The following is a 28,000-nucleotide window of genomic DNA, read 5'->3' as shown; positions in this document are numbered from 1 at the left end:
TTTTTCATCCCTGAGTTTCTTCAACAGATTGGACTTTGGAGGAAGTTACTCTCCCATATTCATCTAATTCTTCAATGATTGTTTTAATTACTCTGGTTTTCTTTATCTCTAAAAATAAAATAGAGAAAAGAAAAACAAGAATATAAAAAATGTAAATGGCAACATTATTTGCTCAAGAAATTTCATTAATAGAAAAAAAACATTTTTAGGCTTCTAACTTCATATCTTTATCAGAACATATAAATGTACTTGTCAAATATATAACATGCTCTGCCTTAAGCCCAACTGATTTTAATTATTTCTTTCTTTAAATTGAGTTATTTTCTAGGTTTGTGCCTGTCTGGTTCAGACTGTCTAGGGACTGTAGCTACACATAAGATACTTCAACTTTTTCCTTCTTGTTTGAAGCAATTAAATAATGAACCCTTTTTTAAAGTAAGTAACTAGAAACCATGGATTTTAATATATGCTTTCAATTGTGCTAAATGATGCTAGAGGAAGAAAAAAAAGTTTCTGTACTATTTCTGGAAGCTACATTACATAATTTCACAGCAACATTTTTCAGAGATTTCATTTTTCATTTTGAAAATGATACACACAATTTACATCTCTTACCTTCTTGGAGAGATAGCTGCGTTTAAAGAAATTAAAGAGAAGCAACCTGGAATTAAGGAGAAACTTCCTAACAGTGAGGACAATTAACCAGGGGAACAGCTTGCCTTCAGAAATCATGGGTGTTCCATCACTGGAGGTTTTTAAGAAGAGACTGGACAGTCACTTGTCTGAGATGGTATAGGTTCTCCTGCTTGAGTGAGGGGCTGGACTAGAAGACCTCCAAGGTCCCTTCCAGCTCTATTCTATTCTAAACTTCTTAAGAAGTTTAAAAGCTTGTATATTTTCCATGTTACTACAGATATAATTTTGCTATGTCTTTGAATTCTCATAATAACAAATATTTTTTTTAGATAATTGGGTGGCAAATTATTAAATTGGGGTCAATTACACATTATTCATGTTCATTTACTAAATATGCATTGCCCAAATCATGATGATTATTTATCACATGTTAAATATGCTTGGTAAATGGAAGGACAGAAAGAAGGAAGAGATATATTTGCTATGCAAATGTTACATTATTCCATCAGTAGAGTATAACATTTGCTCATGAAGATGAATTTTGGAAATATGAATCCATTAACACTTAGTCTTCAGTGTGTCATGACTTATTGAGTAGAGAGAGACTGTGGATACTTAAGGATTTTGTTTGTACCCCTCCCCCCCTTTGTCTGTCACTCTGCCTGACCTTTAATGAAGTGGTTGCCAGTATTATGTCACTTCCTTTGGCGTCTCTCATCCCAGAGAAAAGAGTACGTGCTCTTTGACTACTCTGCTCCTGAGGTTTTACATTTTAAAATTAATTGTAATGTTGTACACTGATTAGCCCCTTCATGGATTACTGCCTTGTCGTGGCGAAGGGGCTTGCGTAATTCAATGAAGCTATGAGCTATGCCGTGCAGGGCCACCCAAGACGGACAGGTCATAGCAGAGAGTTCTGACAAAACGTGATCCACTGGAGAAGGAAATGGCAACCCACTCCAGTATCTTTGCCATGAAAACCCTATGGACAGTACCAAAAGGCAAAACGATATGACGCTGGAAGATGAGCCCCTCAGGTCGGAAGGCATCCAATATGCTACTGGGGAAGAGCAGAGGGCTAGTACTAGTAGCGCCAGAAAGAATGAAGCGACTGGGCCAAAGCCGAAAGGACGCTCAGCTGTGGATGTGTCTGGTGGTGAAAGGAAAGTCCAATGCTGTAAAGATTTTTTCTCCATAGGAACCTGGAATGTAAGATCCATGAATCAAGGAAAGCTGGACGTGGTCAAACAAGAGATGACAAGACTGAACATTGACATCTTAGGTATCAGCGAACTAAAATGGACAGGAATGGGTGAATTTAATTCAGATGACCATCAGGTATACTACTGTGGGCAAGAATCCTTCAGAAGAAATGGAGTAGCCTTCATAGTCAATAAAAGAGTAGGAAAAGCAATACAGGGATACGATCCTCAAAATGACAGAATGATCTCAGTTCGAATCCAAGGCAAACCATTCAATATCACAGTAGTCCAAGTCTATGCCCCAACCACCAGTGCTGAAGAGGATGAAATTGACCAGTTCTATGAAGCACTACAGCACCTTATAGAACTAACACCAAAAAATAATGTTCTTATCATCATGGGGGATTGGAATGCTAAAGTAGGAAGCCAAAAGATAACTGGAATAACAGGCAAGTTTGGCCTTGGAGTGCAAAATGAAGCAGGGCACAGGCTGATAGAATTCTGTCAAGAGAATGCGATGGTCATAGCAAACACTCTTTTCCAACAACCCAAGAGACGGCTCTACACATGGACATCACCAGATGGTCAACACAGAAATCAGATTGACTATATGCTCTGCAGCCAAAGATGGAGAAGCTCTATACAGTCAGTAAAAACAAGACCAGGAGCTGACTGTGGCTCAGACCATGAGCTTCTCCTTGCAAAGTTTAGGCTTAAACTGAAGAAAGTAGGGAAAAGCACTAGGCCACTCAGGTATGAATTAAATCATATCCCTGTTGAATATACAGTAGAGGTGACAAATAGATTTAAGGAATTAGATCTGATAGACAGAGTGCCTGAAGAACTATGGACAGAGGTTCGCGACATTGTACAAGAGGTAGCAACCAAAACCGTCCCAAAGAAAAAGAAATGCAAGAAAGCAAAATGGCTGTCTGAGGAAGCTTTGCAAATAGCTGAGGAAAGGAGGGAAGCGAAAGGCAAGGGAGAAAAAGAAAGATACGCCCAATTGAATGCAGAATTCCAGAGAATAGCTAGAAGAGATAAGAATGCCTTCTTAAATGAACAGTGCAAAGAAATAGAAGAAAACAATAGAATAGGGAGGACCAGAGATCTTTTCAAGAAAATTGGAGAAATGAAGGGCACGTTTAATGCAAAAATGGGCATGATAAAGGACCAAAATGGCAGGGACCTAACAGAGGCAGAAGAGATTAAGAAGAGGTGGCAAAATTACACAGAAGAACTATACAAGAATGAGCTTAACGTCCCTGATAATCACAATGAGGTGGTCACTGACCTCGAGCCAGACATCCTAGAATGTGAAGTGAAGTGGGCCTTAGAAAAACTGAGCAACAACAAAGCTAGTGGAAGTGACAGTATTCCAGCTGAGCTATTCAAAATCTTAAAAGACAATGCAGTAAAAGTGCTACACTCAATTTGCCAGCAAATTTGGAAAACTCAACAGTGGCCACAGGATTGGAAAAGATCAGTTTACATTCCAATTCCAAAGAAAGGCAGTGCCAAAGAATGTTCAAACTATCGCACCATTGCACTCATTTCTCATGCTAGTAAAGTCATGCTTAAAATCCTACAAGCTAGACTTCAGCAGTATGTGGATCGAGAACTACCAGAAGTACAGGCAGGATTTCGAAGAGGCAGAGGAACTAGAGATCAAATTGCCAATATACGCTGGATCATGGAGAAAGCTAGGGAGTTCCAGAAAAACATCTACTTCTGCTTCATTGACTATGCTAAAGCCTTTGATTGTGTGGATCACAACAAACTGTGGCAAGTTCTTAAAGAGATGGGAGTACCAGACCATCTTATTTGTCTCTTGAGAAACCTATATGCGGGTCAAGAAGCAACAGTGAGAACTGGACACGGAACCACTGATTGGTTCAAAATTGGGAAAGGAGTCCGGCAAGGCTGTATACTGTCGCCCTGCCTATTTAACTTATATGCAGAGCACATCATGAGAAAGGCAGGGCTAGATGAATCAAAAGTTGGAATTAAGATTGCCGGAAGAAATATCAACAACCTAAGATACGCAGATGATACCACTCTAATGGCAGAAAGTGAAGAAGAACTAAAGAGCCTCTTGTTGCAGGTGAAGAAGGAGAGTGCAAAAGTTGGGTTGAAACTTAACATTAAGAAAACCAAGATCATGGCATCTGGCCCTCTCAATTCCTGGCAAATAGATGGGGAAGAAATGGAGGTAGTGACAGATTTTATTTTCCTGGGCTCCAAGATCACTGCAGACGGGGACTGTAGCCAAGAAATTAAAAGACGCTTGCTCCTGGGGAGGAAAGCCATGGCAAATCTAGACAGCACACTAAAAAGCAGAGACATCACCCTGTCCCTGATAATCACAATGAGGTGGTCACTGACCTCGAGCCAGACATCCTAGAATGTGAAGTGAAGTGGGCCTTAGAAAAACTGAGCAACAACAAAGCTAGTGGAAGTGACAGTATTCCAGCTGAGCTATTCAAAATCTTAAAAGACAATGCAGTAAAAGTGCTACACTCAATTTGCCAGGAAATTTGGAAAACTCAACAGTGGCTACAGGATTGGAAAAGATCAGTTTACATTCCAATTCCAAAGAAAGGCAGTGCCAAAGAATGTTCAAACTATCGCACCATTGCACTCATTTCTCATGCTAGTAAAGTCATGCTTAAAATCCTACAAGCTAGACTTCAGCAGTATGTGGATCGAGAACTACCAGAAGTACAGGCAGGATTTCGAAGAGGCAGAGGAACTAGAGATCAAATTGCCAATATACGCTGGATCATGGAGAAAGCTAGGGAGTTCCAGAAAAACATCTACTTCTGCTTCATTGACTATGCTAAAGCCTTTGATTGTGTGGATCACAACAAACTGTGGCAAGTTCTTAAAGAGATGGGAGTACCAGACCATCTTATTTGTCTCTTGAGAAACCTATATGCGGGTCAAGAAGCAACAGTGAGAACTGGACACGGAACCACTGATTTGTTCAAAATTGGGAAAGGAGTCCGGCAAGGCTGTATACTGTCGCCCTGCCTATTTAACTTATATGCAGAGCACATCATGAGAAAGGCAGGGCTAGATGAATCAAAAGTTGGAATTAAGATTGCCGGAAGAAATATCAACAACCTAAGATACGCAGATGATACCACTCTAATGGCAGAAAGTGAAGAAGAACTAAAGAGCCTCTTGTTGCAGGTGAAGAAGGAGAGTGCAAAAGTTGGGTTGAAACTTAACATTAAGAAAACCAAGATCATGGCATCTGGCCCTCTCAATTCCTGGCAAATAGATGGGGAAGAAATGGAGGTAGTGACAGATTTTATTTTCCTGGGCTCCAAGATCACTGCAGACGGGGACTGTAGCCAAGAAATTAAAAGACGCTTGCTCCTGGGGAGGAAAGCCATGGCAAATCTAGACAGCACACTAAAAAGCAGAGACATCACCCTGTCAACAAAAGTGCGTATAGTCAAGGCTATGGTCTTCCCAGTTGCAATGTATGGCAGTGAAAGTTGGACCATAAGAAAGGCTGAGCGCCAAAGAATTGAGGCCTTTGAACTGTGGTGCTGGAGAAGACTCCTGCGAGTCCCTTGGACTGCAAGGCGATCAAACCGGTCAGTCCTAGAGGAGATCAATCCTGACTGCTCTTTAGAAGGCCAGATTCTGAAGCTAAAACTCAAGTACTTTGGCCACCTAATGAGAAGGAAGGACTCACTGGAGAAGAGCCTAATGCTGGGAAAGATCGAGGGCAATAGAAGAAGGGGACGACAGAGAATGAGGTGGCTGGATGGAGTCACTGAAGCAGTAGGCGCGAGCTTAAATGGACTCCAGAAGATGGTAGAGGACAGGAAGGCCTGGAGGAATGTTGTCCATAGGGTCGCGATGGGTCGGACACGACTTCGCAGCTAACAACAACAACACTGATTAGAGTCACTAATCAGACTGACCCACTAGATTTGCAGGTAAAACATCAAGCTCCCCTGCAGCTGGCTGGTCTTTCAGGCCTTCTCTTCCCATGACACAAGCTGAAAAACAACCAGAGCATGTCCAGGCAATGGACAGATGGTAGTGTTCCTCAAAATGAGATCATATTACAACTGTCCCGAGACAAACAACAACAACAACAACAAAAACCAGGTCTAATGTGCAATCCCTAATATATATATGGGCCATAATGGTTGTAATGGAGACCACAAACTCCTGAGCTACCACAGACTTAATGCCATCAGGTGGCAAAATGAAGAAATTGAAGAACTTTGTTAAAATGTTTAAAAGCTTGCATATTTCCTGTGTTACTACAGAAATAATTTTGCTAAGCATCTTCAGCCTTGGGAGCTCTATTGCCAGTCCTGCAATAGAATACAGAAACTTAAATGAATGGTAACAGGAGTTTGGAGATAGTACATGAGCTTCAACCTCAACTGTTCCATAGAGCTTATCTGCAGAGCAGAGCCTCTGAAAGCCTGCAACACATCCCCGGTGACAACCGTTCCTATCCTTCCTCTCTCCTGGAGTCATGGCTAGTGCCAGGCCCAAAACACAGAGAGGCATATTTCTGAAAGGGGAACAACCCTCCCTCCAGGACCACTCAGATCTTGCTAACAAAAGTAGGATGTGTTAGGTACTAGCCTGTGTTCCTATTTTTAAATAGTAATTTTATTAACAATTTTAATTCCAACAGTGAAAAACTAATACAAATTTTGGGGAAAAAACAGTAGGTTGTTATCTCTGATAACCCTTAATAGACATTTGCTAACATCAGGACTGAAATAACAAGGATTTATGGATTTTTCTGTAGATAAGAGATGGGATATGAGAAGAAGCGATCATTTATCACATTTTAAGAAAAGATGATAAAGTCTGTACTGCATTTCAACAAATTTTAGCACTTTGGGAAAGGCTATAAGGAGTTATTCAGTTTAGAATTCTAGAAAAAAATCACTTATGTGCTGAGGCAATAGAAGTAGAGAACAAAAACACTGCACTGAATCAGAAACAATCACAATATTGAATTTCAAGAATATTTACCTTTATCTTTGGTAGTGGATTCAATGTTTCTGGCTTCACTTTTTCTAGAACTGGTCTCTGTGCCAGTCTTCATGCCTCTGACATCAGACCTTGAACCTCTTATTCCCGAATCTTTTTCAGATCCCAAATTTTGTGATCCCAGATCTTTGCTACTTCTTTGTCCAGATTCTCTGTAATAAGCAATAGTTTGATCATGTTACCTTTAGGGAATTGTATTTCCAAATTATTATTAGCAAAAACTCTGTGCATAGTCAATAGATCTTTATAGGATGTTCATAATATTAATGTGAGGATGTGAGGTAACAGAACAGAATAACAGAATTAGAAGGGACAGGAAACCCTATACTATTTCAGACAAATGGTTGTCCAACCCCTTCTTAAAAACTTCCAGTGTCTGAGCAATCACAACTTCTAGAAGCAAGTCATTCCAGTGATTAATTGTTCTAACTCTCAGGAAATTTGTCCTTAGTTTTAGATTGATTCTCTCCTAGATTAGTTTCCATCCACTGCTTCTTGTCCTGTCTTCAGGTGCTTTGGAGAATAGCTTGACACCCTCTTCTTTGTGGCAGCCCCTGAGATATTGGAACACTGCTATCATGTCACCCCTCACCCTTCTCTTCATTAAACTAGACATACCCAATTCCAGCAACCATTCTTTATATGTTTTAGCCTCCAGTCCCCTAATCATCTTTTTGCTCTTCTCTGTACTCTTTCTAGAATCTCAAAATCTTTCGTACATTGTGGCGACCAAAGCTGGATGCAGCATTCCAAGAGTGGTCTTACCAAGGCGTTGTAAAGTGGTATTAACACTTCATGTGATCTTGATGATCTTGAACTATACAATTCTTAAAACATAGATTTATTTATTTATTTTTTATTTATTTATTTATTTTTAATTCCATTTATATCCCGCCCTTCTCCGAAGACTCAGGGCGGCTTACAAGCTTAGCAGTAGCCTTCATTCTATGTATATGCCTGCTTATTAGGGCTTTCACACACACCCCAAGCGGCATTATTACAAAGTCAGCTTATTGCCCCCAACAATCTGGGTCCTCATTTAATCCCCTAGAATGCCATAAGTTTAATGCCATGTTGTTTAATAGGAATAGTAAATTTGCAGTTTTGACAATCTTCACTGGTTTTCATGTGTGAAAATGTGTGCTTGTTTAAAGTGGAAAAATATGGCACAGTATCCCACGCTCAATCCACAGTCAGAGTTGTTACACTCATTTAGTTTGCTCGTTTTTGTTGGTTTCTGAATCAGTTACTGTGTTGGATATTTCTAGTCTAGAAATGCTAAGACTGTTTGGCTAAATCCAAGGTTTCCACTAAGGGTGAGGGGTGACATGATAGCAGTGTTCCAATATCTCAGGGCCCGCCACAAAGAAGAGGGAGCCAAGCTATTTTCCAAAGCACCTGAAAGCAGGACAAGAAGCAAAGGATGGAAACTAGTCAAGGAGAGAAGCAACCTAGAACTAAGGAGAAACTTCCTGACAGTTAGAACAACTAACCAGTGGAACAACCTGCCTCCAGAAGCGGTGAATGCTCCAACACTGGAAGTTTTTAAGAAGAGACTGGACAGCCATTTGTCTGAAATGGTATAGGGTTTCCTGCCTTAGCAGGGGGTTGGACTAGATGACCTCCAAGGTCCCTTCCAACTTATTATTATTATTATTATTATTATTATTATTATTATTATTATTATTATTATTATTATTATTATTATTATTATTATTATTATTATTATTATTATTATTATTATAAAATTGAATTGTGGTATATACCCTTTTTGGCCTGATGTTTCCTTCATTCCTTTTCCTGATGCTTCTCCATCAATTAGGCGTCGATAAGTTTCAATCTCATTCTCAAGACGGATTTTGATGTCCAGGAGATGCCTGTAGTCTGCATTCTGACACTCCATGTCTTCTCTGATTTGTTGCACCTGGTTCTCCACATTGCTAATCTTTCCTTGTATTTTCAAGATTTGGGCACAATATTGACCTTCTGTCTCTGCAAGGGTCCTTTCAAGTGATTGCCTCTGAAAGGGAACAGAGATGCAGGGTTTATTTCTGTATAGTCAGCCCTTCAATAGTTAAGTGTCTAGGTGGAAAGTGCCTTTGTACAAATCTTTATCGACAGGCTGCTCACACCTAAGTACTTTGAGAAAAGTGACTTTTTGGCAATAGACTGTCATATCCTGAATCAATGCCCTTCACTTCTTAAACTTTGGGAATAATGTAATGTTTATTTGAACTCTTTGTAAGAATTTCAAGCCTGAGCAAGTTTCACCAACAAAATAGAGTGGTACAATCCTTTGTACCCTATTCTATTTTATAAGGATTTGTTTCTAAAACCATATCCATACCAGCATGTTGTTTCCATGGGTTAGGGTCCATCTCAATCTTGTTGAGTTCCATAATCTGAATGGTTGTAACTAGATTGTCATTTTGTTCTTGAATGTTTGGGAGCACCTTGAATATATATAAAGCTTTACTTTAAAAAAGCAACCTTATGGTCCAGCTTGCCTTTCCTAATATGATGCCATCTAAGAAAGGTAGCAGGAATTCTCCAGAGGTTCTAGTCAACACACATCTGATAAACAATTAGCTTTGGATCTTGTGCATTACAGTTCCAACATATCTAGAATTGAGGTAATAATGGCAGTGCCAAGTGTTTACTATTCAGTAGAAGTTAAATGGGTTGTGCTTGATATGTGAAACCCAAGACTAGAGCACGTCCAGCCAATGGGCTCTCCAGTCTCCATTTTAAGACATCCAACAACGAAGACCTCATGTAGCTATTTGGTTCCATAGTTGAGCTACTGTGAAATGTTAACATATGTTTCTTCTGCTTTTCCACAAAGATCTGTCTGCCTGTAAATTTTGTTCTCAATTTTCTGTCTAATACATAGGAAGTATTTCCTGGAAATATTCATTTGTTTGATATTTTTATTCTTTAAATTTGAGAATGAACCAGGAAGAAACTTAGGGGCTATTAACCCAGAATATCATACTGCATTGATAGCTTTAAGATGTGTAGATTCCAATTCCCAGAATATCCCAGTGAGCATGCTAGCTGGAAAATTCTGGGAATTGAATTTCACATATTTTAATCTGCCAAAATAAAAAACCCACTGTTTTAACTATAGCATTTTATAGCTTTCTTCAATTTCCCCCACCCCAAGTATTGTAATTCAACATCCATAATTTTCAATTAGCATTAAATTAAGAATCAATCTTTATAATTATAATGGTTTAATTGGTGATAAAGACTGTCCTTACCAAAGAAAGCTGGGTTTTCATGTCAATCTCCAAACCCTGGAGAGTATGTCTCAGGTCTGCAATTTGTTTTTTGTTAGTGGTGGTTTCTTTGGCACTCACGTTGATTGTCGTACTTAATTCTTTACTCTACAGTAATTCAAACGCATGATTACATTTGAAATGACAGAAACAAACACTGAGTCACTGATTGAAGCTATAACTCAGCAGGTCCTGTTAATCTGATGAATGAAGGCACAGTTCCTTGCAGCAATTTTTTATGGGATAGGCCAGGGGTAGGCAACCTTGGCTCTTTTATGACTCGTGGACTTCAACTCCCAGAATTCCTGAGCCAGCCATGCTGGTGCAGGAATTCTGGGAGTTGAAGTCCACGAGTCATAAAAGAGCCAAGGTTGCCTACCTCTGGGATAGGCAGTCCCTTCGGTCTCAGGTTCTTTGCCGCTAATAGTTTGTGCTGATAGAATATTTGGGAGGCTGTCCAAATTTCTTTCTTGTGCCCTGCTGTGCCATCTGTTACAGCAACCTAACTATAGTTCATTGTAAGCTCTAAAAACACCAAAAGTGTATTCTTGTATAGAAAGAATAATAACTTCTAAAAAGCATGGAAAGGCTTCATTCCTTAGTAAAGCCAGTGCACTAACTGACCTGGCATCCAAAGGATGTTATCACTATAAGTTCCTTGGGGGAAATGATCTTAGAAATTTTTTAACATTAAAAAACCCCAAGTAACATATTTTTAAAATGGAAATCTAGTGTTGGACATGGTACTTGGCTTTGTCTAGAGACATTTCCTCTTTGTTATTACCTTTTCAATGAACCAAGTTTCAGCATCTTTGCGATTCTGCTCTGCCAAAGCTTCATACTCTGTCCTCATCTTGTTGAGAACTGCAGTCAAGTCCACTCCTGGTGCTGCATTTATTTCAACATTTATGTCTCCAGCAACTGTGCCTTGCCAATTCTTCATTTCCTAAGCGCAAAAGGCAGTGAGAAGGATAAAAAAAAAGAGAAAGGGGAGGTATTACTCCATTTTTTTTCCACTGTACAATTAGTTTGGTTTGCCATTTAAAATTTTTGCATGTAAACCAACTGTCTCACTTTGCACATCTTTATATATTAAAGTTTGTCGATCAGAAGGTCGGCAGTTTGGCGGGTTGAATCCCGAGTGCCGCGTAGCAGAGTGAGCGCCTGTTACTCGTCCCAGCTTCTGCCAACCTAGCAGTTCGAAAGCACGTAAAAATGCAAGTAGAAAAATAGGGACCGCTCCGGTGGGAAGGTAACAGCGTTCCGTGCGTCTTTGGCGTCTAGTCATGCCGGCCACATGACCACGGAGACGTCCTTGGACAAGCGCTGGCTCTTCAGCTTTGAAACGGAGATGAGCACCGGCCCCTAGAGTTGGAAACGACTAGCACGCATGTGCGGGGGAACCTTTACCTTTACCTTATATATTAAAGGCAGGAGTTGCAATGGAGAATGCAGTCTAGCAACGTGGACTGACAGCTGTTTAGTCATTGCTTGAATACTTTTTTTTTAAAAAAAAAAGTCCTACAGAATTAAAACTTCAGTAAAGCTCCTTTTCTAATTACTACTTCTGAGAGCCAAACGACTCCTAAATTTAACCATAGCGAATGCCACAAATCACATGTTGCCAAATAAACTGTGATTACATTTCCCAGAATTTCCTCAAGTTCCTGAAGGCTGATTAGATGTGGTTGTGATACAGTATAAACTGCTTTAGAAACCTGGCTACCTTACCTCTTCATGGTTCTTTTTGAGAAAAGTCAGCTCTTCAATTAGACTTTCAATCTGTATTTTCAAATCACTCTTAGACATATTCTGTTCGTCCAGTACTTTTTTAAGACCATTGATGTCTGCTTCCACATTCTGGTGGAGGAACAGCTCATTTTCATATCTTGAAAAAAAAAAAGACAAAGGGCTTTGAAAAGTGCCAACTTGCCTATGGGTAGATCAAAATATTGCAAACTTGTGACAGAGGCTTATTAATGGCTGAATATGCTGAGGTCACGTCCTGGTTTTGCTTGCTTTTGTCAGCATTTGCACATTTTTAATTGGTTGCTCTTGGGCTGAAGGACCTACTTCATTCTAAAATCATCAGCAGCTAGTCTGGCATTATCTATCTGCAGAATCATGCCGGCATTCCGAATACTTGCTGTGATGATCTGTGTGGAAGGAAGATAAAAAAGCATTTTAGCAGGTTTATTTGCATTTTACAAAAGTAGATAAACTGAATCAAAAAATAAAATATGCTATATATCTTATATTAATTTTTGCAGAAAATCTAATTTTAAAGTAGTGCTGGCTTCCTCACCTGCTTGATTTGTTGAATTCAATTCCCAACATCCCAACGGCATGGAGAGATTTACAGTCCTCCACAACTGGGTGCAAATTTATTACAGGAATAATAATATTACAGGAATAAAGATAAATAGACTTCCATAACTTGTTCCTCAAGATAAACCTAGTCTGCTGTAGTAGTGTGAATTGCAACCCCAAACACGTCTCAACATTACCAGATTGGGAAAGGCAATAAAACTGCATCTTGTAGCAATCCACAAGTTCACTAACCCTGAGTTAGGAATAATTATATGTTAAACTTTATATTATGCTAAATATATAATGTAAAAACCTCTGTTGATTCAATTAAATTAACATTACTTCTCATACTTTTTCCTTCATTACTCCAAACTGCTTATCAAAAAATATTTATTTAAATATCCCTATTGTGATGGGGTAACGGCTTTCTGTGTTGTTACCCAAAGGATAACTGCTTTTACCCAATGTTAGGTAATTTATCCAGATTTGGGAAGCACTGAGTTAAAATAAACTTCAGTCCTCAAACTGCATTTGTGTACAGCATATTAGGAGGGAAAATTTGAATTCTTCTTTAATGAAATACTTTGGGATAGGAGAAGTTTTCCTGCACAACAGTTAAAACGTGGCAGATCTATTTTGGGACTGACAAAAGGGGATTTTTGTTGACAAGTGAAGAAGCAGAGATTAAAAGTCCTTGCAGACTGTGGTTCAGTCCCTCCATTAATACTGAAGAAATCAAATATACATAGGAACCTGCATATTATACTCTTTAAATCTATTTTAATTTTATCAGGATACCAACATAAAAATTACATGAAACAAAGCACTATGATCACCCAAAGTATCCAAATGAAGACAATAAATATTTTGTAGTTGAGAAGTGATTAGTAATTATATTTTTCAAAATATTATTTAAACGACATTAAATTAAATCAATAAAGGGAGAGGAAGAAAATGACAAATGACATGGTCACAATAATTATCCTGTAAAATTCCCATTAGCTTATTACATTTTGCACTTGCAATGAAATATTATTTTATCTGAAATATTTGGGTTGGTAAAGCTATGTAAAAGAAGGAGTTTGGAAATAAACTTGCAGTAAAAACAAAACAAAACGAAACAAAAGTTTGTTCTATTTTTCTGTTCTGACTTCCAGTATGTTTCAGACTAAAAAGAGTCCAAATACAATAGACATATAGCAAAATGTAACATTTATACAGAATATGACATTTTTATAAAAACTACTTTTTTAAAAAATGAAACAAAAATACAATTTTATAATAACTGTAACATCTTCAAACTGTAATAACTTTAAACTAAAAACACAGCAATGGTCTGTGATATTGTATAAAATTGTTCAATTAAAATATTTGCTTGAAAGAAAGGAAATTCTTGGGCAAGGAACAAGGCAATTAACAAAAATTGAAAAATTAATAGGAGAAGCAGATTGTGAAACCTTGCATTTCCTAAAATGATGTATTTCCTAAATTATATATTTGATACTGGAATCAGATCAATCTGATTGATCTGTCTGTCTCTGTGGACTTGGATTGGATTCAGTAGACAATTGGATTTATTTAAACCCTTTCTTTCATATGAGGAAAGCCACTTTAAAAGTAGCTCGTAGATGTGTAACTTGCAAAATAAACTAATTTTACTGTTTTGTTGAGAGGGCTGTTATGGTAAAGTATCTATGTACTTTCAGTTTGCAAATAAATAAGTGAAAAACTACACAGCTGGTTTTGCTACGAATTTATGATAATTGAAAACTTTACAAGATAAGCCATGAATAGCCCATAAAACTAGCAACCATCTTTCAGTTATTGGCAGACATTGACATGATCTAAAGTGTTGGCCAATTAATAGGTAGTTTGAAAAAGTTTGGCAAGTTGAAGTAATGCACATTGAATATCTAACAGAACAAGTAGCTTGACCTGACATCTCAGATGCATGATAAAACATACAGTCTACTTTTTAGCAGAGACTCGAACTATATAAATGAAAGGTAGAGAGAAGAGAGAGACTTTTCCCCTCTCATTTTCATTATTATAGAGCTTTGTGAAATTGATTGATAATATATTCAGGACAGATCAAGAAAAGATATGCAACCTATAAAAAAATCTTTAATTTGGGAAAGGGCTGTTTTCCCATTCACAGGAACCATTGACTCCTCCATCCTCCAAAGGTATTCATGATGGGAGTGGCAAGTGATGAAACATGCCACATACTTGCATTTTACACAGAAATGAAAGGGTCGGACTTGTGCTGTGGCAATATGACACATGGTGCATCATTTTGGTGTCATAGTGATTAACAACAAATCTCTAAATCAATCTTCTCATAACCTTAGTATTTCTCATGAATAATCTAAACTGAAACTCATTGTAACATTTCTAGCTATTTTCTAGCCAATCTCATTATTCTGTACAAAAACTTGGCATTCTTGATTTTTTCTGTTTGTGGTAAGTATTTTTGTTTCATTTTGCCTCCCACCCTCTGGACTCAAGGCACTATATTGTAACAGGCAAGTATGATTGCAATTGTTGGAAAAAGCGTCTAGCTACAAAATTATGTTATGCTTTTTATGAAAAGGTATTTATATGAAGAATAACATACACAGGATTTTCTGTCTTATTTTTAATCTACACAGCAAGTGCTGAAAAAAGTTGAGTGGATGCTTTTTTCTATGAAGAAAGGGGAATTTTGTTACTCTAAAAGCTGTCTTAACTCAGAGGATGGGATGCAGATTGAAATTCAATTTTTGCACTCTTTAGTTACCTGGTTGGAGAGAAAAGTAATCAGTTCATAGTATACGGTACCTCTCTATCTCAGCATTCTGAGGTAGGCAGAAATGAAAAAATCATGGACAGCTTAAAAAGGTTTTGAAGGAATTGGGAGGTAGAATTATTCTATAAATAACTCTGAAAAGAATGCAGACCAGTTTTTGCCCAAGAAGCTTGGAAAATCTTTCTCCACTTTCCCTTCATCATGACAAAACACAATCTGATAACACATTTTTTCCATTGTGTCCCCATCATATTGCCTTTATTTTCCCTAAGCTCATGAATGAGATAGCTTTAAGTTCTCCTTAGCTCAACCAGTGTTAAAAATAAGATTCTCTTCCCCCTAATTCCAACATGCAATGTGTATAAATTGTTAAGCTTTATAAAAAATTGCCAAATGGCTACAGCGACTAGGAACAGATGTAATAGAGACAGATGAAAGACTGGCAATGTGGACAGCAGATGTCAGGCTCATATACCTTACTGACAAGGATGGATGGATGACATTCCAAATCAGCAGTGGAGAAAGCTGAATTTGCAATGCTAAGAAGTAGTCTATGGTCAATAAGTAAGCAATGCCAGGGTGAACATTTTCATTACCTGTGGAATAAATAGCTTTTGTAATGGACGTACAACTTAGAGGCAAGTTGTTGACAGATACCTACTCCAATTACACATACACACATACATACACAAAGGCACACACATCAATTTCAACAAAAACAGAATTTTGTGGGATGAAGCTCCCAAACACTGATAGGTTCTGGCATGTGGCTGTGCACATTACATTGTCTGTTTGCTAAACAACCTGAACTGGTAAAATAATTCCTCATTTGATTTTTCAAAATCCATTGAAGAAGAAGTGACTTACCTTATTTCGAAGATCATCAATGGAAGGATTATATTTGCTATCATTGTAAAGTCCTTCATTAATGTGTGTTGAAGATTTCTGATACCAATTTCTGATTTTTTGCTCAAGATCACCATTTGCTTCTTCCAAAGCATGCACTTTAGCCAGGTAGGAAGCCAAGCGGTCATTTAAATTCTGCATAGTTTCTTTTCCCCCTCCAGCTAGAAGACCAACATCACCACCAGCAGGACTAGAGTTGTAGATGTGGAAGCAACTACCAGTGCCACCACCACCAGCTCTACCCCATCCTGATCCAGAGCCCCAAACTACCCCACTACTAAAGCTTCTTGTGCTGGATTCTCCACCAGACCCATATATACTGCAGCTAGAAAGTTTAAGAGGTGCCCCACTACTGCGAGAGGAAGTAGTCAGCCTAGATCCACAGCCAAAATAAGACATGATGTTCAGTAGGTTTCAAGAACAGTATGAAAATGAATCAGTGACAACTAAGAAAAACCTGAATAATAAAGAATAATCTCCAAGCTTTTATATGTCAATTTTTAAGGGTGTGTTCTTTCATTGGAATGTCATTTCATACCTACATTGTTTGGCCAATTTATCATTTCAAACCCATTTGACTGATGGCTATTAATAATGAGACCTGATATTCCATCCTGCTGATTTCCCCTTGGGCTATTTGTCATTTTTTTCCCTTTTTTTTTAGGTGGAGAATGGGTGGATTTGACCAGGCCAAAACTTTCATTAACTTTTCAACAAGATTGAGTAATTATCTACATCTCAGTCTTTCCATCATTTTAAAAGCTCATTGTTATATACATATTTTCAGATATATGTGCATTTATGAAGTCAAGTCTTTCATAATAAGAGGGTGTACAAACCTTTTTTGAGGAGAGTGTTTTCTCTTTGTTATTTTTTCACCCTGGGTGTTGGTACGAAAAACTGTGTGACTTGGTTTATTTCTGGAAAAGCATCCTTACGTTATTTTAATGTTTTTTTTTCTTGTGTAAAAGCTATTTCACTAAGAACTTTGTTAAATACCAGTGGTTTTATTTCTTGCCATTTTTCTTAATTTTTCATATTGCTAATGATCCAGCAGATGAAAGACATTTCAATAGCTAGCTTAATCAAATGGAAAAAAATATAAAAGTTTTGACTAAAAGCTCACAACTGAAAAAAGCCAAGCAAGTAAGGAGATTATTTTTTATTAAATCAAGTAGTCTTGAAAATACAAATGACATCTCCTATTTAAAAGCAGTGGTTAATTTCTGAGAAGAGCCAGTCAGAAGGTTTTGACAGATATTGAGTATTAATGTTAGAATAAATGTAGCCTAAGCCTAGAAAAATTAGTTTGGTCTAGTCTTTATAATCAAACATGAAAAATTACTGAAGCATATTCTCTTTAGCTTATGTCAGGCTCAGATCTCATGGTTCTTTTGTCACATAGCTCCAACCTTATTTTGGATTCTCCAAAAGGCAACAATAACATTGCAATAATATATATCAATATCCCCAAATGGCTATTATGTAAATGATCAGATACAAGGGTTTCTTATATCTCTGAATTGCTCAGAATACACTCCATGATAACTATGTTCTCTGTGAGCACTCAATGGGTTTTAAACCTATGTTAATCTTGAGTTAATTCAGCAAAACCATTTTATATACTCGGTACTGAAGCAAGCCCTGTGCAATAATCAATTATGTTCAAAATTAATATGATCAGTTATAATAAGGATATTGAGCTCTGGATGTTCAATCCAATCTTTAAATGTGAGTCCATTTATGCAACATAAAACTTCATAAGTTACAAGAAGCCTATTAGCCCCATATGTGAAATAGACTCCCTGCAGCTTGTTCAACAAACTATGCATTTCATCACAGAATTTATAAGTGAATTCTAGTCAAGAATGAAAACTACAGATTTGCACTTTTTTATCTAGATTTTAAAATTAAATATCCATCAATTCAATTAAGCAGTCTCCTCTTTGGCAATACGATCTTTCTTGAGTGGTCCCATGAAAGCTTTCTTCTCTTCTGCTGTCTGGAAATGGCCATGGCCAAATTTGAAAGTGGTATCAATAAACTTCAGGACAATCTTCTCCAGGGCCCGACGTTGGTGTGCACAAGCAAGGACTTGTGCAGAGTGAGAACTCTCTTCTTGGAATCATTTCAATTACTAGTCTGGCAATCTCCAGGTGAATTGTTCCATAACAATTCAAATATCTTAATTGTCTTCAGGATGGAGATTCTGTGAGATGAAACACAGAAATCTAAAGGGCATCTAGGTAAGGCTCTTATAGCACAGTCCAGATCTCAAAATATGATTATGTACTTTATGACCAGCTCTTATTCAACATATACTGTATTTATTTTATTTTATTTTATTTTAATTCCATTTATATCCCGCCCTTCTCCGAAGACTCAGGGCGGCTTACAAGCTTAGCAGTAGCCTTCATTCTATGTATATGCCTGCTTATTAGGGCTTTCACACACATACCAAGCGGCATTATTACAAAGTCAGCTTAATTGCCCCCAACAATCTGGGTCCTCATTTTACCTACCTCGGAAGGATGGAAGGCTGAGTCAACCTTGAGCCTGGTGGGATGCGAACCTGCACTAATTGCAGGCAGCTGGTGTTACTTAGGGAGGCATTAGCCCACTGCTCCACCAAGGCTCCACCATATACTGTAGTATATGATTCCCTAGTGTTATATTTATCAAAGGTCATTAAGCCATAAATCACATTTTACAAATAGCAGTGATGGCGTTCAATGCATAGGAAAACAAAACCAAATAGATCACAAAATAGTTTAACGAACCCAGTTACTATTGTCACCCTTTTTTTTATTCTAAGCAAATGTAGTGGTTATTACTCAGTTTAGACAGTTGCCTATAACTTGAGGAATATCTTGAATATGAAAGCAAGAATATTGCTCTCATTCAGACTTTTCAGCAACAATCCACAGATACACTCTAGAGCAGTATTTCTCAGCCTTAGCAACTTTAAGATGTGTGAACTTCAATTCCTTCAACGTGTTGACTGGAAAATTATAGGACTAGAAAGTACTATTGATCCAAAGTAGAACATTTGACTCACATATATTTTATGTCTCTTTTGATCCGCATATATTTTTAAAAGCTTATGGAATGTAGATTACAGTTATTCAAATTATGACAGCTTTCCATAAAATACTGTTTAATTATTAAGATTACTGATATGATATTAATTATAATTTTGCATGATTGGACCACCATAAATCCTGGCAGATAGAATTTGGATAATTAGAGTGGTTGCTACCTGATAAAACAAATATCTTTGTGGTGCATTTGATTGGACTCTGATTTTGCTGCTTTATTGATGACTGGCAACTACTGGCATACACAGTTTATAAATAAGCAATACGAATCTTGACAATTTTTGCTGCAACATGCAATGTTTATTGAGGAATGCCAAAAATGAAATCAACATTTTCATTCTAGAATTGCAAAGAAGAAATACACTCAGAAAAGAGTTGCAAAAGAGTTGCAGAAAGGAAGATGATCCTATTTTGGAAGGTAGCTATCTGTTTCTATCTGTGGCTGTGCTTTGAAAGACTTTGTAGTAAAGCTGAGGCTGCTTATTTAATGTGCTTTTCTTGAACAGATTGAACACGACTTGAGACAACCTGGTCACCAATTCTGTCTTCCACTATGGTCCTGATCACTCTTGTTTTCTGGGGGTCTGTAAAGAAAGAATTCAGAGGTTCAGGAGAAAAATAATTATTTTTAATTCTAAGTCAATTTCACAGGAAAAAGAGATGTGGCTTAGGAAAAGGGGAAGCTGTCCAATGTTCATATATTGAGTCTAGTTTGCTTTACAGCAAAGAAGAATCTTTCACAATCTCATTCTGAACATTTAAGGATTGAACCTGGCTTTTTGTGCAGGCAATTTATTGCCCTATACTGCATTTCAATCCTTCCCCAAATAATTCTCAGTGATTAAATAAAGTATTTATGACTGAAATATTGGAAGCTAACTCCAATAGCTTCAACAAAAATTTGTTTAAAGCTTGATAGTCTTTTGGCCATCAATAAGTTTCAGAAATGATGGGAAAGGAATGATAGTTGACCCTGATAATTCCTTTTATAGAAGAAGATCCTATAACTTTCATTTTGGGCAAATGGTTGATTAAAAGATTATTTTTTACAAAAAAAAGTCAGCTACTGTGTGTGTGTGTGTGTGTGTGTGTGTGTGTGTATACATCCATTATATGATTTGCCTGATGGAGCCAATTAAGTGCAACAGCTGACCCATTCTGATGGTATTTCTTTATCATTTTGAAGCAGTCCAGACATGTTGAATAATATTTCCTAAGAATCCAAGAGCTAAACTAATCTGAGAATTAAAAAAAAATCCCAAAGAAAGCAATGGCAAATAAATTCCTTCTAGTGGATTAGTAAGCCAAATAGGCACATCCATTTAAATTGAAAGTTAAACTTGACTTTCGGTAGTACTTAATTTAGCCTAAAAAATAAATTGGCTATCAGAATAGGGAAAATCTAGTGTCCTCAAATCAGTCTGCAAATATTAAATATTGTTTATGTATCAATTAATTAATGGAATATAACATATTTTTAAAATGTGTTGTACTTTAATATTATCCAGGCATGTACCATAAGGGTATTGAAATGAACATTACAGTACCCATCTCAACTCTTTCATGTAGAAGGGAAAACTGAGCTGACACATGAAGAAAATAGGAATTCCATTTGCCAGATCCATGGTTTCGGTATCCACATTGTACAAGAATAATCCATAATCCATATCTCATGGAAAGAACACTTTGGATTTGGGAGTTTCTTTACTCTCAAGTTCCAAATATCTGCTGGCCTTTGCCTTGCTCATTTCTACGCCATATGTACATTACAAAACTTGTAGTGTAAGTTTAGGTGTTTGCAACTCTTTTGTTTTAATAAGGAAAAAAATAACATTTTTATGCTTCAGTGCATAGCAAGAAAATACTGCTTATCAAAATATGGAACTATATATATATATAAAATAAGAAAAATGTATTACCTCTGGTATTGTTTCCAGATCCTAATTTATCCGTCTGTCTAGAATCTCCAGAACCTTTGGACTGGGACTGAGCGGTGGCATGTTCTTGTCTCTTAAACCTTTGATCTGCAGATTCCCCACTTCTAGATTGAGAACCAGAAGGTCCTGATGATGATTCCCTGGCTCTTGAATCTGAAGATCCCAAGGCTTTAGATCCAGAGCTGAAAAATGATTGGTCTCTAGATTTTGAACCTGTTGGTCCTCTGGATTTAACTTCTGAAAGTTGCCTCATATCTCTTCCTCCTGAAGTTCTATCAGCACTTTCAAAATTATTATAAAAGTAGAGAGAGAAAGAGGAAAAAAACCCTGTTTAAACATTTTGTTGTAGACAACCCTAAAATGTGATTTTTTTAAATTTCAGTTTTTTGGTAGAAATGATCAATGCAATTTACTATGCCTTTTTTATTGATTGGGGTGGGATAGGAGAGTTCATTTCTATTTCATGTTTTAGAATAGAAATACCTTTTAACTCTTATAATTTAAAATAACTAGCAGATGAGAGATGCTACCATGCTCTGCTCTCTATCATCCAGTATAGAATGATATTAAAATTAAGGAAAAATGAAACATTAAAACATCTGAGAAACAGTCTTTGATGAGTGTTTGAGGAACTACAGGTCTGCTGATGCTGATTGACTCTAGCCTACAACTTCTTCAGTATGGCTATTAGACAAAGCTTATTGTAGTTCAACCAGATCTGAAGTGGTATATATTTTGGTGTTTTTTCAGGGAGAAACTCAGATCAGGCAAGATAATTATTTTTTTTAAGAAATACAATATTCTCCAAATTTTTCTTACCTTTCACTTCCATCAAGGAGGCTTTGGTAAGTGTCAATCTCATTTTCCAAGCGGATCTTAACATCCAGGAGCTGTTCATATTCTCGGTTCTGACACTCCATGTCATCTCTTATCTGCTGTACCTGGCCTTCCACACTGCCAATCACTTCTTGTATTTGGGACAGTTGGGCACAGTACTGACCTTCTGTCTCTGCTAGAGTGGCCTCAAGAGATTGTTTCTGATAGAAAAATAAAATAGTATGAATGCAATATATATATATATAAACGATTAAAAAAACATAAAAACAAAAAATCTTCTCTCTCTCTCTCTCTCTCTCTCTCTCTCTCTCTCTCTCTCTCTCTCTCTCTCTCTCTCTCTCTCTCTCTCTCTCTCTCTCTCTGTATGCTGTAGAGAATGATTTTCTGTTATGTGGACTTCAACTCCCAGAATTCCACAACCACTATGCTGGCTGTGGAATTCTGGGAGCTGTAATCTACTCAAAATTGCTGAAGTTAAGAAAACTGCACTAGTGTAGCATTTGTCAAATATCATTGATTCATATATTTCCCTCAAAACCCGCTTTTGGATGCTATATTGAATATGAATAAATGTAGTTTTTATTTTTCAGATATCCATAGAGACTATATTAGCACTGCATGCTTAGTAATGTTAGTGTGCTACTCCTTAATCTAGAATTTGTTATCCTAATAAAGTTAGATATATTTCATATGATTGACAACTAACATGAGGTAGGTATGAGCATGTTAGAATTCTCAGAAAAAATACACAAGAATTTGTTGTTTTCTGCAGTCCTTGGTGAATAAGCAAGTAAGATATTACTCTAGAATTTCACTCAAAGCCATTTTCTGTGTAGTGTGTTCCATATGAATAATTTCAAGTTTCAACTGCTAGACAACCTGTCTGACCACTCGTGGGAAATCACACATTTGGACTAGCAGCACACAATCAGAGATTCCCTGATTAAATTCCCCTCCCCCAGCTACTGTTTATCGCTTGGGAAAGAAAAATTGAGATAACCTGATTTGGTTGATGACCTCATGAATGGAGTTTTGAAAGGCTTACATGCCCTGCCTATTTCTTTCTTTGTTTCTTACACATAGAGATACATGTGTGAGGACATACGAGTGAAAAGTTGAGTCAAGGAAGAATTCTTAGTTATTATAGGGCTGTTGTGGGTCTTCATCTCTGCTGGAAGTTGAAAGGTTAATTGAACAATCTTGTGCTTCTTTGGAGCTAAAATGAACCACCTCTACTATTGCTTACTAGATTATGGAGGAGCACACTAACATTACTAAGCATGCAGTGCTAACATAGTCTCCATGGATTTCAAATCAATGCTAGACAGCTGTATTTAGCCATCTAGATGTTGGTGGATCCAAATTGTGATAAATTCCATCTTCATAGCAGTTATCAGAGATAGTGGGAGATGTACTCTAATAACACTTGATGGTTACCTTGCATGACTGACAATTTTTCAAATTGTCAAGAATTAGAGTATAATGGACTATGATAATTTGGGCTGGTTGCAAGCTGGAATCTAGAACAAAGGGATTTACTCCAGTTCACATGCTACAACTTTTTTGTCTTAAGAGAAGATAAAACATTTAATTAATCTATAATTTTAAATTTTCTGTTAAAACACTTCTGGAGAAAAAAAATGTACCAGTGATAGTTGAGATTGGAGCTCAATTTCAAGACCCTGCAATGTGCGTTTCATTTCAGTAATCTCGCTCTTGTTGGTACTAGTTTCCTCAACGCTGGTGTTGATCTGCCTGGTCAGTTCTTGGCTCTGAAATATATCAGAATTTGAACACAATGTTTAATTAAAAAATAATTTTGTTTTAAAAAAGAATCTCCATGAAGAATATTGTTAGGATCTATTTCACCTGCTCATTGAACCAAGCCTCAATATCCTCTCTATTATGTTCAGCCAGAGCCTCATATTCACCCCTCATGTGACTGAGGAGAGTAGTCAGGTCAACTCCGGGTGTGACATTCATTTCCACATTGATATCTCCAGCTGCAGCAGAATCATTCACTGAACTTATATCCTGTATCAGGAAGAAAAAATAATTTATTTCTGTTTTTAAAAATTAAGACAGACTTGGAATGTTTTGACTGAATCTATCTCATTTTGCTTGAATATGTTCAGAAATTAATGCCTAACACACTTGGAAGCACACAGCTCTTGTCTACAATATCATGAAGCTATGAATGTACGGTATAGCACACACATCCATGTTATGCGACAATTCAATAAGTGTATTAAAACTTTCAGACAGTCAAAAAAAGCCTGTAGCATTTAGAGAAATACTTGGCAGTTTTACTTTAGTATTTTGGAATTTTCATTTGGCATGTGCTTGTATATAAGATTAATATAAATCCCTATATTGAAAATTGAGACAACCAATGATAGTTTCAATTTTCATTTCTAGAAAGTTAAAAATTTAAGTAACATTATCCAGATATTTCAATGTATTAAATTTAAAAATCAAAAGATTTAATACACACAAGATAGCAAATTTTAAACAAAATGTGTAATCCCTAAATTGCACTGTGTTTGTTGTTGGAGGTGGGGAAAATTAAATCCATCTCAACAATGTGCAGGATTTGTCTTTGATGATTGTAATTGTTTAGACTGAATTTGACAACCTAATACTCTCCTGAATATATGTAGATATACTTGGGCTCTGGATTGCAGTAGTATCTGAAGTAACTATGAACCATGAAATCTTCTATTCTACTTCTCATTTGAAGTCTGTAATAATATTGTGACATGCTATAGCAATCTTCCCCTCCCACATTCTCATTCTTCACTAAGGAAAAAATAAACTGTGGTGGTAGATTTTCTGAGAACCCCTATAGGGCAAAATTAATACAACTGGTATTGGTCCAAACTCCGGAAAGATGTGGCTCAAATCCAAAGTGGATCTCGGGTGGGAGAAATATGTCAGCACTCCTCCCATTTTGTATTCTATTCATGATTGACATGAACATCTTGTTTATACACAACTAGAGTTAGATTAGGGGGGATTGTCTTTTTTGTTGTTGAGACAATCCAGTTCAATCTTGTCCAATTATTTTAATGCAGCCAATGAGAGTTTTGCCAAGTAGCATCTTGACACTTTCACGTATTGGTTTTTGTTGACATATATTTGTCCCTCGTTTTGTGTATGAATGAGCCCCGAAATACCTCCTCATGATTTTTCTTCATCTGTTCCAGCTCTTCAGTAAAGCTGTTAATCTGCACTTTAAGATCACTGCTTGTTATCTCAATTTCTTCTAGGACCTTTCGTAAGCCATTGGTGTCCATTTCAACACTTTGGTGGAGGACCACTTCATTATCATACCTAAAAGCAATTAAACATATTGTCAGCTCCTGATCCATCCGAAGAAAGTGAGGAAAATATATATTCCCTCTTTCACCCTTGGTCTTCATTCAATGCTTTCTTCAGCTCTTAAAGATGTTTATTTTAGAACAATAGCCCATATTTGTAACAGCTACGTCCTGCTGTTAAGTGACAAAGAATAAAATGGAGAGCTGGAGAGGAGTTACCTTATCAACCCATTGCTCAGCAATATGGAACAATAGAAAAGGTATTTGCTGCACTACCAATGACCTTTTTATTTAGAGTAGGTAATTTGCATTGTGGTGCCTCTGACCTCTTGCCTCTATGGAACCATGTTATAGGGCACTTTGTAGCCATAGCAACTAAGAATATTCAAAAATACATCTCACTGAGTTCAGCATTGCATTCCTCACTCTCTCTCATATAGACAATTATAGTCAGCAATGATGATCATCAGTCTGCCCACTTGCATCACCGATATATTTTCTCTAAACTGAGAGTTGATAGTAGTAGTTTGGAATTTGCTTGTATTGAAATCCTTTGGGATCTGTTTTTTTATTTTACCTATAACATGCAAAGCCTTTTACTTTAGGAGGTGCATTCTTGTAGATCATGAAGGAAAACAGAATATAGGAAATATGCTAATTTCCCTCCTACTTACTTGAGTGTGAAATCAGCACCAGCCAGCCTAGCGTTGTCAATCTGCAAAATCAGTGTTCCATTATCTATTGATGTAGCAATTATCTAAAAGACATAACATAGAAAGTTTATTTAACATAGATTATTTTCAGCGACTTTAATATTGCAATCCCACTGCATAATTTCCTAAATTGAGCATAAAAGTAAAGCTAGGGTATGGGTCTTATCCTCTTCAGTATATAAATTCTAAATAAGTATATTAGCAATAGCAATAGCACTTAGATTTATATAGTGCTTCACAGTGCTTTGCAGTCCTCTTTAAGCAGTTTACAGAGTCAGCATGTTGACCCCAACAATCTGGCTCCTCATTTTACCAGCCTCGGAAAGATGGAAGGCTGAAACTTGGACTGCTGAACTGCTGGCAGCTGGCAGCCAGCTGAATTAACCAGCAGTACTGCATTCTAACCACTGCACCATCACAGTTTATTAGAAATGGAATTAGGTTAATGTAGTTAATACTTCAATTGTTGATATATCTGGTTAATATAAATGTATTTTATGTAAGTTTTTTTTCCTTGTATTCAATTGTTTTGATTCTTAGAATCAGCCTAGACAAGTCCCTGAAGTTTTCTTAGCAAGGTTTTTCAGATGTGATTGTCATTGCTTCTTTCCTAGGGCTGAGAGAAAGTGTGACTAAGGTCACTCAAATGGCTTTGTGGTCAAGGTGGGACTAGAACTCTCAGTCTACTGGTTTCTAGCCCTTATGCCTTCACCACTGCCCCAAACTGGCTCTCTATGCCACATAAAGTAGGATAATTAGTAAATGTCAGGTTTCTTTCAAGTAATCAGATTGCATAGTTTAAGAACTTTCAATAAGATCTCATCCAAAACCTAGCAGGACCCTTTGTTCTTTCCTGAACTCAAACGTTATCTTATTACTGCCATGTTATCCCGCTGTCATAAACTGTGAGAAATAACAGGGGTGTGGCATTTACTTTAACCTTTTTTTTCTTTAAAGGAGAGTGACTAACATTTCAGCCTTATCCATGAATAAATACATATTTCAGTTGGTTTAGTGAAACTGAGACTGTATTGATGAAAGCAGTAAAATTTACTGCCTTGCATCAAATCTGTTAAACATAAAAGAGTCCAAAGAGGAAGTATTTGCAACTGGGAGCTCCACCTTATACATTCACTGTTCCCTTGCAGAGAATATGTTCCTCTCCTGCAGAGTATTCCTCAGATATTTCCTGGTCATTAAACTTGGCAACAGGAACTGCCTGCTGTTAATGAACATTGGAAACCACTCTGGCTCATAATCTCCTAAGACTAAATTGGCATGATCATACAGTAAACGATAAAAAAAAAGGCTTAACCTACTAAACTTCTTTCTTTTCTTACCTGATTCCTAAGGTCATCGATAATTGCGTAATATTCACTATAGTCTTGTTGTGGTCCTGCTTGGTTTCCTGCTCCAAACTTTTCATACCATTCTGCAATTTTGCTTTCAAGTTCACTGTTTGCCTCTTCCAGCGCTTGGACATTTCCAAGGTAAGTTGCTAAGCGGTCATTAAGGTTTTGCATTGTTAACTTGTCATCACCCGAAAGAAGGCCACCTTCACCACCTGCAAAGCTACCAAATGCTCCAGCTGAACCAGAACTGCCCCATCCAGCACTCAAGGTCGTCAATCTGCTGCCTCTGCATGCTAGACCACCAGAGCCTGACCAGCCCCTGCTGCCTGCCCCTCCACCGAAGTTGCACATGCCCCATGCTCCACTGCCACCGCCACCACTGCTGCCACCGCTACCAACAAGCCTGCTACTTGATCTACTGCTAAAGCTACATGATCCACCACCAGACACTCTTGTTCCTCCTCTGCTGCTGCGGGAGGAAGAGGCTTGTCTGGATGACTGGCTGAAGAAGCTCATGATTTCAGGACAACAGAAAGGATCTTCCTTGTGCAGAAATGCAGCTCAGGTTGTCCTTGGAGAG

At 37.3% G+C, this 28,000-nt stretch overlaps 2 protein-coding genes across 2 annotated transcripts; both read right to left on the bottom strand.

The window, feature by feature from the left end:
* Positions 1-4: 4 nt before the first annotated feature.
* Positions 5-17,423, bottom strand: LOC308678958 (keratin, type I cytoskeletal 12-like; the record flags this gene model as incomplete). The annotated part of the gene is made up of 8 exons (XM_081346189.1): positions 16,125-17,423; positions 12,233-12,315; positions 11,891-12,047; positions 10,944-11,105; positions 10,142-10,267; positions 8,624-8,898; positions 6,861-7,030; positions 5-108 (listed from the first exon to the last, which is right to left on the bottom strand). The coding sequence occupies exons 1-8, from the start codon at positions 16,560-16,562 to the stop codon at positions 5-7; spliced, it is 1,515 nt and encodes a 504-aa protein (XP_081202315.1). The 5' UTR covers positions 16,563-17,423.
* Positions 17,424-19,741: 2,318 nt separating this feature from the next.
* LOC308678957 (keratin, type I cytoskeletal 12-like) lies at positions 19,742-27,771 on the bottom strand (the record flags this gene model as incomplete). The annotated part of the gene is made up of 8 exons (XM_081346188.1): positions 19,742-19,845; positions 21,181-21,479; positions 22,018-22,235; positions 23,682-23,807; positions 23,905-24,069; positions 25,212-25,368; positions 26,030-26,112; positions 27,409-27,771. The coding sequence occupies 8 exons, from the start codon at positions 27,769-27,771 to the stop codon at positions 19,742-19,744; spliced, it is 1,515 nt and encodes a 504-aa protein (XP_081202314.1).
* Positions 27,772-28,000: the final 229 nt, after the last annotated feature.

Source organism: Vipera berus, assembly GCF_964194415.1.
Source record: "Vipera berus genome assembly, chromosome: Z".
Lineage (NCBI taxonomy): Eukaryota > Metazoa > Chordata > Lepidosauria > Squamata > Viperidae > Vipera > Vipera berus.
This window is presented reverse-complemented; position numbering and strand designations above follow the sequence as displayed.